The 12,198-nt window shown below is 39.2% G+C and overlaps 3 protein-coding genes across 3 annotated transcripts; all 3 read left to right on the top strand.

Moving 5' to 3' along the window:
* The first annotated feature begins 1,053 nt into the window (after positions 1-1,053).
* Positions 1,054-5,154, top strand: LOC133736775 (uncharacterized). Its single transcript, XM_062164373.1, has 9 exons — positions 1,054-1,466; positions 1,735-1,926; positions 2,232-2,329; positions 2,916-2,994; positions 3,101-3,304; positions 3,387-3,643; positions 3,855-3,945; positions 4,028-4,244; positions 4,688-5,154. Exons 1-9 carry the CDS (start codon positions 1,275-1,277, stop codon positions 4,894-4,896), a joined length of 1,539 nt encoding a protein of 512 aa, XP_062020357.1. The 5' UTR covers positions 1,054-1,274; the 3' UTR covers positions 4,897-5,154.
* Positions 5,155-5,621: 467 nt separating this feature from the next.
* On the top strand, positions 5,622-7,908 carry LOC133736776 (protein DMR6-LIKE OXYGENASE 2-like). Its single transcript, XM_062164374.1, has 3 exons — positions 5,622-6,203; positions 6,708-7,038; positions 7,504-7,908. The coding sequence occupies exons 1-3, from the start codon at positions 5,740-5,742 to the stop codon at positions 7,762-7,764; spliced, it is 1,056 nt and encodes a 351-aa protein (XP_062020358.1). The 5' UTR covers positions 5,622-5,739; the 3' UTR covers positions 7,765-7,908.
* A 689-nt stretch (positions 7,909-8,597) lies between these two features.
* LOC133739879 (protein DMR6-LIKE OXYGENASE 2-like) lies at positions 8,598-10,437 on the top strand. Its single transcript, XM_062167698.1, has 3 exons — positions 8,598-9,142; positions 9,263-9,590; positions 9,946-10,437. The coding sequence occupies exons 1-3, from the start codon at positions 8,670-8,672 to the stop codon at positions 10,204-10,206; spliced, it is 1,062 nt and encodes a 353-aa protein (XP_062023682.1). The 5' UTR covers positions 8,598-8,669; the 3' UTR covers positions 10,207-10,437.
* Positions 10,438-12,198: the final 1,761 nt, after the last annotated feature.

The raw sequence follows: 12,198 nt of genomic DNA, 5'->3' as shown, positions 1-12,198 counted from the left end.
GGAAAGACACAGCAGAGAGAGAAAACTCGAGGAGAGAGAGGGCGTATTTGGAATCCACCTACCCTATTCTCGATCAACCATGGCTCAAAACCGTGGCAATGCTCCGGCGACGGAGCAAGTGTGGGCCGCAAGTGGAGGACACGGACTGGAGATAGGCCCAGGCGACTTGCTTGACGAGGCGGCTACAAATGGAGATCTTGTAGCCGGAGTTGGTGGTTAAGTTGGGCATCGGGGACTGGACCGCCACGAAGGAGGAGGAGGAGGAGGAGGGGAGGAGGTCCTTGAGTGAGGTGTAGGACTCGTCACAGAAGCTCCAGGTCGACCTCCGGCGGCCGATGGCGTGGCGTCACAGCTCCGTTTTCGGTTGGGAAACTGCAATTCTGGCGGGGCTTATTGGTGGGAGTGGTGGAGGATGAGGAGGAGGAGAGGTGGCTGATCTTAGTGGGGACGACGACGGAGGTGGATCGAGTGGATAAACTCGAGGTCATATACGAACTTGGAGAGGGAGAGAGAGAGGGAGAAAGAGAGAACCAGAAAAAAAAAAGGAAAAAAAAAGAGAGAGAAATTTAAAAAAGAGAAAAAAAAAATAGAAAAAAAAAGGATCTCAGGGGTATAATAGTCATTTTAGACCTGTTTTGGACCTGTTGTGTGAGAATTAAAGAGAATAAAGACTATCCAGTTTAATTTGAAACGCGAGGGACTAAACTGTTTTTCAGGGAAAAGTTTGAGGAGTAACAAGTATTTAATCCTTAGGAAAAATACCCTAACTTGTAAGATTCATTGAAGAACTACCTGCTCACTTATTCCACGTACCTATACTAAAAAACTGAAAGCAAAAATGCAAAAGAACAAAAAAATAACCTTAACTCTTCGGGTGTCATATTACTCGAACGATCAAACTAATAAATCCGTCTAAAACCACAATTGGTATACTAACTTCTGAATTCATGGCTAATTATTTCAAAAGAAAAATCTGAGGAGCACAAACGTCGGTGTGGTGCAGTGGATTTTTGGTTCCAAAAGGAGCGACATGTGACACATGACTAACCACTGTCGTATGAGGGGAATAGGAAAACGACGTCGCCTCGTTCCGTTGCCTTCGAAAGCACGTCGGGTGGAAGCAGATGCCCAAGTAGAAAAGGTCTGGTCCATTTCAACAACCTTCACACATTTGAACTCCCAAACGGTTCTCATTCCAAAATCGAATTCGCAATACTCCATTTTCCCAAAAGTGCTTAAGATCTCAGACTGATTGGGCTTGGGTACAATCAGAAATGGAGGAAGAGAAGCAGCAACTTAAGGACGAGAATCCTCCTTTGCAACAACAAGAACCAAAAGCAGAAGAAAAGGCAGTAGCAGAAGCAGAAGCAGCGGCAGCGAAAAGTGGAGGAGGATGGGGAGGAGGCTGGGGATTCTCCTCCGTTTTCACAGATCTCCAGAAGGCAGCTGAAGAGATCTCTCGCAACGTAAGCTTCTCTAGGTTTTCACTAACTGCATTCCAGTTTCTATCCCAATTTGACTTAATTAGGGTTTATGCTATTGTGGATTTGGTAAATTCGTCACTTTTAGATTGGTGTTTTCTGCCATTGTGGCAGTTCAAGTGTTAAACTAGTCTTTTATTTAGAAAATGAAGAAAAGATTTGTTTCTTCAATCCAAATTGAAGGGGTTAGGGTTGCTGCATTTTTCGGTTTGTTTCGTGTAATTGTGTTGAGTGGTGGCTTTGTGTAATTCAGGCTGCGGCGGCTGCTCAGACAGCAGCAAAGAGCATTGCCGACATGCAAACCCCTGCCGAAGACTCTGAAGAGTCTTCCAAGGAGGAGGAGGAAGGGGATACTGAAAAGGAAAGCCAAGATGAGCTCGAGAAGCAACGAAAGGCTGCTCTAGAGAAATTGGAGAAAGCTAGTGAGGATTCGTTTCTCAGCCAGGCAAGTCATAAATCAAATCATAAGGGGTTGATTTTTATTTTCTAATATTGCTGTAATTATCTTAATTTGCAATGTTAGGAGAAGTTTCTTCTATTGAGTTCGTTATGTTCCTTTTTGTTTATTGCTTATGTTATGCTGAATGAATCAATCATGTGCAAAGTTATTTTCTTTTAATAATCCAGCATTTGCTGTTTTTCGTTCACATGATTTAGGAAATTTATATTGCACTTTTTGTATGACTGGAGAATGGTTTGTTTGTTCGCTCACTAAGTGTGCTGTTGCTATAAACTTTTTCATATTTGCAGCATCTGAAGGTACTTGATAGTTCTGTGGAGAACTTTGCTTCAGGAGCATGGCAGGCTTTAGGAAGCGCTTTTAGAGGGGGTACCGATTTAGTTCACAAGTATGTCCACTGCACTTGAATGTATTAGTATATCTGCCAATATGATAGAGGAGAACAGGAGTTCGGTTAGGGTTGTGCGTCATTTTAATTTAGTAATGAACAGATGCTTAGTAGCCAGATATTTTCTCTTGTTCTTGTGGAAATTAACTAAGAAAGTCTAAATGAACGATGGGACTCGGGGATTTAAGTTAGATTATGGAATTGATGATATTTTTTTTTAAAAGTGGGAATACCAAATTAGAAAGACAAATTGTTTTCTGGAATTTGGTTAGAATCAATTGAACAGTTATAATTATATATTTTTCTTTGAGTGAAATACTGTTTATTTGACAATTATGACTGTTCCTGAACATGAAACACAAAAACACTTTTAAGGTTTGGTCGCTGAACATGAAAAACAAATTTCATATGACTGTTCCTTTACCTTTTAGTAAGTTTCATTTAGTAATAGGATTGTAGAATGTAGTGAAGATGGTTTGATAAGTTGAGGACGGGTGCTTGCATGCAGAGTTATTTGAAGTTATATATTGTTCCATTGACAGTATTGTAAGGGTGTAACAAATAATTTTTTGTTGTATGTTTCTAGGCTTGAGCATTCTGCTGTGAACCTAGCAGAATCTATTCAGCGAGATGGTGCTGGTTCTGTTGCACCATCATTGTTAGAGGTTTGCATTCCCCTTTTAGTCGTCTAGTCAACTTTTTAAAGGTTTCCTTGCGTTGGCTTATTAACTAATATTGCATCATTGGTTATTTTTTGGTTTAATGTTACAGACTGGAAAAGCTTTTACCTCAAAGGGAATGCAAGCGCTTGAGCTAGTAGGCAAGGAAACCTTGGATCTTCTGATTACTGAAACTGGTATTGAAGTTGATAAGAATTCTAAGCACTCTGATCAAGAAGGTGAAGAGGATCAGTTATATGAGGAAGTGGGGTTTGATCGATGTTTCTACATATATGGAGGTCCAGAACACTTGGAGGTTACCCTTTTTAACTCCGAGTTAAATTTCGTTTATCTTGAGGAATAATGTTGTTGAAGCAGTTATACTGTAATACTTTCAGGAACTTGAGGCATTGTCCAGTCATTATGCACTACTATTTAACCGGAGAAAAGGAAAACTATCACCAGAGCAGAAATCTGTTTATGATGGAAAGCTTAAGCTGTTTCAGCAGATTTTCAGTCTGAACTCTGAATTGGATGGAAGTGGGGCAGAGTCGGACAAAGGCAAAAAGAAAGAGACTGGAGCTGATGGAAATAGTGATGAGATGAAGAGCTTACATGATTCAAGTGTCAGCAAAGCTGCTGATATGGCTGCTGGGTAATTTTACCTTGTCCATTTCCTACTTTTATTTATAAGATTATAATTAGTTGCATGGTTTCTTGAACTGCTGCTCTAGTTACTACTTTTTGAACTTTCATTATTTTCTCGTTATCTGATTATTAAGTTTATATAGATGCATTATCTGTTTCATGGTACATGGTCTTTTCTACAAACCCTCTTAGCATTTTCTGTACTTTACATTTTTCAGGTTCACGAGTGCCTTAGCAGGACTAGCTGTTAATGATATAATTCAAAGAACTACTGGCAGATTAGAGAGCCTTCACTCGGAGGGGGTTCATGTATGATAGTAATATTGTATTCTAGTGGCATTGCTTGTGTTGATTTGGGGTTAGTAGTTTTGACATAATTATGTCTTTGCAGAGACTCTCTGAACTTTGCTGTTCTGCGGTGTCTCAACTGCTAATGCTTGGTAAAGCCATCATATCTAATGCAAACAAAGCTCAGGCTGAAGACGTGGATGCTGATTTGGGGAATATTGACTGGCCTGAAGATTCTGTTGAAAAAGCAAAGATAATCAGATCAAAAGCACAAGCAATGACAGGATATGTGGAAGCGGTGTCCAGCAGTTTCATTACAGGTTGGTTTTCTGGGTGGTCTATTCTCTGGGGTCATAGACATATTCTTTACTTTTTACTATATTAGAAATATGAGGCCTATGATAAGTGTTTACTGTTATAGTCAAGAGGAAAATACTCTTATCATGATGTCTTTGATAATTTTTTGTACCCTATTTCTGCCCTGCTCTTTTTGACTTGAATGGGTATAGTTGCTGGCTATTTGCTGCCATGTTCACTTGTACTTCTTTTAGTCTTTATTGTAGATTTGTTATAACTAGCTTATTATATGACCAAGTTGATTACTCTTTAGTCATAACATCTATATAGTTGTTTCAAAGCATACCGGTTTTCCTATCGAGTCATGGGTCATTTGATTCATTATTCATGTTTCATGTTATAACTGTCCAATATTCCTGAATATATGTATCTTAGAAGAATACTGACAGTTTAAGGAACTTTTCAGGCATATCTGATGTTGCTGAAGCATATGCAGCAGCCATAAAGGGTGCTGCAGAATCCCAAGAAGTGCTTCCACAGACATCAATGCAGGAAAAAGCAAATTCCTTCTCTGAACATCTCCGTGGCGACCAGACCATAGCTTTGAGCAAAATCCAGGACGGGCTTCACCACTTGTCTTATGTGGTGGTTTCAACCTCTATGCCTGCAGCTTAAAAACCCTGTTCCTTTGACCTGTCATAAGCTATATATTTTGATTAGCTTTGTAAATAGTCGCCACGCATCTGGAAAGTGGCTTTGAGTTCTCATTTGTTTGAACTGTTATGTTGTACCACTGAATATGAGTTCAATATTCTTTTCTAGAATTGTAAAATGTTAGCCATCTTTTACAATTTAGAACATTGGGGAAGGTTAGAGATCATATATTGCTTGAATTAAGGATTTATTCAACACTTGATTCAATTTTTATCACCATTTCGTCGGATCATAAATTGTGGCATGTTATATGAGGTAAAGGTCATAATAATTGTGGTATGCATCCGTAGGGCTCTCTCCAATGAATTATAAATAACAAGGACACATTGAAGATTTTTAATTTTAATCGCTAGATGAGTGTTTGTGATATTTTCAACATTATTGTTCAAAAAGTCCTTGATGAGTCTTTGTTGCTCATGCACGGTGCATCCATATCATGTTGCCAACAATTTTGTTGTGTTTTTTTTTTTGGTTGGCAAGTATTTGAATACCTGTCAATATTACTGTGTATGACTAACCTGCCTCACTAATAATGTATGTCACTATGTTGGAATACCTGTCAATTTTGCAGTGCTAACCTTCCAAAATATGCACTTGTAGCTTTGCTACCGTATGTCTTTATCCGATCACGTTTCCTAACCTCAAAACCCGTCTATATTCATCATGCAAGGACAAAATCATACGCAGAAAAATCCAAAAGATACATAATACACCAAACCATCACCACTTTCTTCCACGAAAAACCACTTTCAAGTTTCAACAAACACAGAATTCTAGCTACAATCTGTCCTTGAATCTTAAGCCATGGGAGAAGTTGATCCAGCCTTTGTCCAAGCCATTGATCAAAGGCCAAAGCTCAAACCCACCATCCCAGTTGATGATGAGATCCCCGTAATAGACCTCTCAGTTTTAAGCATCAGTCATGGTGATACCAAAGAACTAGTCTCAGAAATAGGCCATGCTTGCCAAAAGTGGGGATTTTTCCAGGTTGTAAACCATGGGGTGCCGTTGGAATTGTTTCAGAGAATGGAGGAGGTTGGTAAGAGATTCTTTGAGTTACCACTTGAAGAAAAGAAGAAGGTGAAGAGAGACATGGTGAATGCATTGGGGTACCATGATGGTGAGCACACCAAGAATGTTAGGGATTGGAAGGAAGTGTTTGATTTCTTGGTGGAAGATATGACTATGGTCCCAGCATCACATGAGCTTGATGATAAGGAGTTGAGGATATTGACTAATCAGTGGCCTCAATACCCTCCTGAGTTCAGGTGAGTTTCTTGATTAACTTGGTTTCTAGTTTTAAATTCATCCCAGTTGATAATATGATGAAATACTTTGCTATAGAAATGTTTCAATGAAGTTGGCCAATTTTTTTGGATTGGTTTAGTTGAATTGAAAAGAACTTGAACTGCAAAGAAAGAATATTGACTAAAACATTCTGCCTCTTTGATTTTTCCTTTTCCTAAATTCATTACAAGAACTTCTGTGCTCATGCTTGATTCATCAGAATATTCAGTTTGACCAGGCTTTAGAAGATTTACAAGTTTCGACATGTTAGGATTCAAGCAAAACTGGTTTGGCTTCGAAATTATGCAGGGGGGTTTGAAACTTTGAATCCTATCACATGTTATTGATTAATTCTATTCTATTTCCATGCACATAAAATAAAATTGTGATAATGAATGAAGTTTCCTTGATCTTACTTAGACATAGGACCTTGTATTTTGCTGGCTAATATTCGTTGCTGCTAACTTTTGCCTTTACTTGAACAGAGAGGTTTGCCAGGAGTATGCTAGAGCAGTGGAGAAGCTAGCTTATAAGTTGTTAGGACTAATTGCTTTGAGTTTAGATCAGCCAGAAAACAAGTTCAATGACTTCTTTAAAGATCACCAAACGAGCTTGATCAGATTCAATCACTATCCTCCATGCCCTGTTCCTCACTTAGCTCTAGGTGTTGGCCGGCACAAGGATGCCGGTGCCTTAACTGTCCTTGCCCAAGATGATGTTGGAGGACTGCAAGTTAGACGGAAATCAGATGGAGAATGGATTCCGGTTACACCCACCCCAAATGCCTATATCATCAATGTTGGTGACATGGTTCAGGTACCATTCATGAATATTGTAGTTTCAATAAAATGAAACTTCTCTATCATGTCTCATGATCAATAATTTACACAGATATACCAGTATGGAAATGCACCTTTTCTTCTAGACTTACAAGTTGTGTTGCTTCACTTTCAAATTTGGACCAATGAGTATTATCAGTTAGATAGTCGGAATCATAACATACTAGATATGTTGTGAAATAGACTGCCATTATGTTATGTTGCTACACTGCCAATTGAGTAGGTGAATTTGCATTTTAATATGTGGTGTGAGGAATTGATAATCGGACAGCATAGCATACTAGAAATAAGATATCTGGCAGAGAAAATAACCATAATCCATAATCATGAGTGAGAAATATGAGATTGATATTGCAAATTACTGGTTCTGTGCAACAACAATAAAGTTGTGAAAGAATTTATGACTATATATAAGTTCACTTTGTGAATGGTGTCTGTGCAGGTTTGGAGCAATGACAAATACGAGAGTGTGGAGCACAGAGTAGTGGTGAATTCAGAGAAAGAAAGGTTTTCGATTCCATTCTTCTTCTTCCCAGCTCACAATGTGATGGTGAAGCCCTTGGAGGAGCTATTAAATGATGAGAACCCGGCCAAATACAGGGAATACAACTGGGGAAAGTTTTTCGCTACCAGAAACCGCAGTGATTTCAAGAAACTTGATGCGGAGAATATCCAAATTCATCATTTCAGGTTACCACAGTAGATGATAGGTTGAAATGTCAGCCATATATGGCTTGGTATATAAGAGTATAAGAGTTCTTTCGCTTATTGTGATTTCTGTGGTATGTAATCAGGTCACAGGCTTTGGAATTTTCTTTAATAAAACCTTCTTTTACTTTTGCTTCTATCTTCAAAACTAATCAGTCTCTCTCACCCACCAACTCGTAACTTAAAGTTTTGGACAACTGAAATATTCAATTCAAGCATGTATACTACAAGTAACGATGGTTCACTTTTTAACAAGCCACGTGATGGAAAATTTTCATGCTAACCTATACATTAGAAATATGGAGAACGGTGTGTGCAACAGATTAACACAAATCTAAGAACAAATTAATCTAATAATTGTCGCATGAATCACATTGGAAAAGGTACAGAAACATATTTGAATTATTAGGGTGAACAATCTAGCATCGATCACATACTAGTCATATATTTTGTGTTTACCTCTTTCATGACGTAATATACTTGATAGAAAGAGTTGGAAGGGTTATCATGACTTTGATTTATCGATGACATCCCCCTGTTTTGTCTCCTTTGAGAGGGAAATGATTAGTGGCCACAACAAGTCAACAAAGCTAATACAATCTCAATCCCATCTCACTTATTTCTGATTAGTCTCAGTTATGTTGTTCTATATCAAGGACAATCCAGGTAAGCACAAACGTCACAAGTCTCATGATTCTTCAAAACAAACCGTGCAGCACTTTGTAATCTCTTGCCAACAATCCATGAAAACGTGTCCTGGTTCAAGACAAAAGGTTTCATGTCTAGGTTCAAGATAAAAGGTCACTGACATTATTATAAAAGCAACATTTCTTTTAACATATCTAGTATTTTACAAGCTTAGATTGTTACAGACCTACACCAAGATCAAGATTAACAGCCATGGGAGAAGTTGATCCAGCTTTCATCCAACACCCTGAACACAGACCTAAACTCTCCATCATCGAACCCGAAGGCATACCATTGATAGACCTCTCTCCATTAAGCTCCCCAGACTCCATTTCTGACCCTAAAGCCATTGAAGTGCTTGTTAGAGAAATAGGCAATGCATGCAAGAACTGGGGCTTCTTCCAAGTGATCAACCATGGAGTGCCACTGGAAAAGCGCGAGAAGGTTGAGACTGCGGCCAGGAAGTTCTTTGCCCAGCCTTTGGAGGAGAAGAGGAAGATTAGGAGGGATGAAATACGTGTGATAGGTTACTTTGACACTGAGCATACCAAAAATGTTAGAGACTGGAAGGAGGTGTTTGATTTCCTTGTGGAGGAGCCTACATTAGTTCCCTCCTCGACTGAGCCTGATGACAAGGGGGAGACACAGTGGTTTAATCAATGGCCTGAGAACCCTCCTGAATTAAGGTAACTTGATCAATACTCAATAGTTTATGATGTATAACTGTATCTATAGTTCTATACCGAAATCTATGAATCCGAAATCTATGCTTATATTTTCTGTGTTGATATTGTGGTCATCATCAGGGAGGTGCTTGAAGAATATTCTCAAGAAGTAGAAAAGCTATCTCTAACGTTGACGGGACTAATTGCGTTTAGCCTAGGCTTGCCAGAAGACAGGTTCAAAGGCTACTTCAAAGACCAAACCAGTTTTATCAGACTCAATCACTATCCACCTTGCCCTTCCCCTCAGTTAGCACTCGGTGTTGGTCCCCACAAGGATGCTGGTGCCTTAACTGTGCTAGCTCAAGATGAGGTTGGAGGATTGGAGGTGAAGCGAAAAACAGATGGAGAGTGGATTCGGGTCAGACCTACACCAAATGCCTATATCATCAATGTTGGTGACATTCTTCAGGTAAGTAACTCCACACTTCAAACTTCAATCAACTTTGCTATATGTTCAAACTAACATAAAATTATCTTAAATTTTAGTAGCACAGCTGACTTTCCACTTCTAATAGCTTAGCCTAGTATCTCAGAAGTCAGAACAGAGGAGCATTTACAATATTAATGGAAAAATTTAATAGAATCAATATACAGTAATTGAAAAAACGTACCAGAAACTAATGTTATCAAAAATGCAAAATGATCGATTTGTGAATTAGAATAACTTGAAGAGATGTCAAGAATCTGCAGCTTATAACACTTATACTGTCCAGTTTTAGTCTATGACTGCAGGTATCTGATAACAAATGGATATGTTTATGCAGGTATGGAGCAACGATAAATATGAGAGTGTGGAACATAGGGTGATGGTAAACTCAGAGAAGGAAAGGTTTTCTGTTCCCTTCCTTTTCTTCCCAGCACACTACACAGAAGTGAAGCCTTTGGAGGAGCTCACCAATAAACAAAACCCTGCAAAGTATAGGCCCTATAGCTGGGGCAAGTTTATGACTCTCAGAAAGCTCAGTAATTTCAAGAAACTCAAAGCTGAAAACATCCAAATCTATCATTTCAGGGTTTCAGATTAAGCGAGTTAGGTGTTTAATTACTGAGCGACAATAATGTTATTTCAGCTCCCTAAATAATGTTTTCACTGTGATAACAATGTATGGAGTATATTATCGATCGCCATCGGTGTAAGAAAATAATGTCATGTTGACAAACATGGTATACAGCCTAGAGTAGTCATAAGATTCTTCACAAACATGGTTTGATTATTGTACGATGTCAGCAATAAAATGACTACAAACATATTATTATGGTAAGAGAAATTTTATTTTCACGATGCTCCAAGAAAAAAAATACTATCTTCCTATTTGATATAGTGCATCTTTCACGATGTCAAAAGACATTATGTCAATAATTTCTTAGAGCATCTTTTACTTTTGCTTCTATCTTTAAAGAAAAATTTTATTCACACATTGCAAAATACTAGATACACATTTTTTTTTTCATATACCCATATCAGATTTTATGGATATGTTTTTTTTTTTTTTTTTTTGAGAAAAAGACAACTTCATTACTTAAGGCTAGAAGACACGTACATCAGATGCTGTCTCATACCTAAAAACTAAATGGCACAGGCCGCCAAGCAAAAGACAAGTACCTTCACTGTTAACACATATGCTCACATATTGAGCCTAAAAAATAAGAAACCAAATTCTCACTACTAACCCCCTTTTGAAAAGAAAACCTAGTCGCCTAGAGACAACAATTGATGTACAACTAAGTAGATTGAGAAGAAAGTAGTAAAGAACTCAATTTCTAGTAGTAGGCAAAGGAACTAGGAAAGTCTAAAGCTTTCCCTTGCCCTTATCTCTAGGGCTAGAAACAGAAACACCCACTGCAGGGTAGGTGAGTCTCAGAGGGGCAACTCCCGCCTTCTTACCAAAGCGTTGGCTCTTATTCCTGCTGCCAAGCGGCCTACCCATCTTCTTCTTTAGAGTGACAAGAGGAGTATCATTGTCATCTCCCATCAATCCCAAAGCATCAGCCTGCAAAGTTGGGATTTTACCACCCAAAATGGTCTTCAACTTCTTTGGAGACGGATCGCAGCCACCATTCCTATCCTTTTTCTTTAAAACCACTACATCTTGTTGCATAACCTGCATTATGTCTGCAGCTTCAGTTGTACCAGAACCAGTCACAACATCAGGGACCAAAACCGAACTCAAGTTCTGCTCCAAACCATGCTCTAACTCCGGAACAATATTCTCACCATTACTAGCAGCCGGGTTCGAAACAGTAGGCGACCCCGAAGGAGAAGTAGATGGGGGATTAGGGCGTTCGACTCGACGAATGGTTGGTTTCTTCTTCTTGGGAATAGATGAGGAAGCAGTGAAGAACTCACGCTTGTTCTGAGCCGAGAAAGAAAACAAACCTCCTGAGGTTGACGGTCCCGAAAAATTCAAAACCCTAGGTGTCAAGATTGCAGTATTCGGCTCCTCACATGGAATCCTAGCATGCGTGACTAGTCCACACTGTGAGCGTCTCCCTTTCAGATGCTCAAACTGAAATTGTAGCACCGGTTCGCCAACATCCAAGAAAACCTTCCGCTCAAGTAAGAACGCTTTGGAGATATCATGGGTAAAGAAGATCCGAATCACAACCTTCTTAAATTCATTCTTGTCATGGTCTAAGAAACCACCCAAGAGATTACCAATAAGAGTAAAATTCTCAGGTTCTTCATACAAAGGAGGAATCCCTGAAACCCTAACCCACACACGTAGATGCTTGAATTGGGCTTCATGCAGAGGCTTTACGCCATCATATTCTTCAAAGCACACAGGAGCTCGATCAAAGGACCAAACCCTTCCCTGTAGTATCTTGTTACGATCACAAATCGATTCAAAGGAGAACAAGAACACATCTCCTACCTTTTCCTGAACCCTAAAATCCTTATCCACCATCCAAGTACGGTGGAAGTGAGCCTTGAAAGCTTTGGGATCCACCGACTTGCGGGTCAGAGGTTTGCCAAGTAGAAAAGACTGAGATGACTTACGCACTTGGCCACCACCAAT

Source organism: Rosa rugosa, chromosome 3, assembly GCF_958449725.1.
Source record: "Rosa rugosa chromosome 3, drRosRugo1.1, whole genome shotgun sequence".
Taxonomy (NCBI): domain Eukaryota; kingdom Viridiplantae; phylum Streptophyta; class Magnoliopsida; order Rosales; family Rosaceae; genus Rosa; species Rosa rugosa.
Note: the sequence above shows the minus strand (reverse complement) of the source record. Positions and strands in the feature narration are given on the sequence as shown.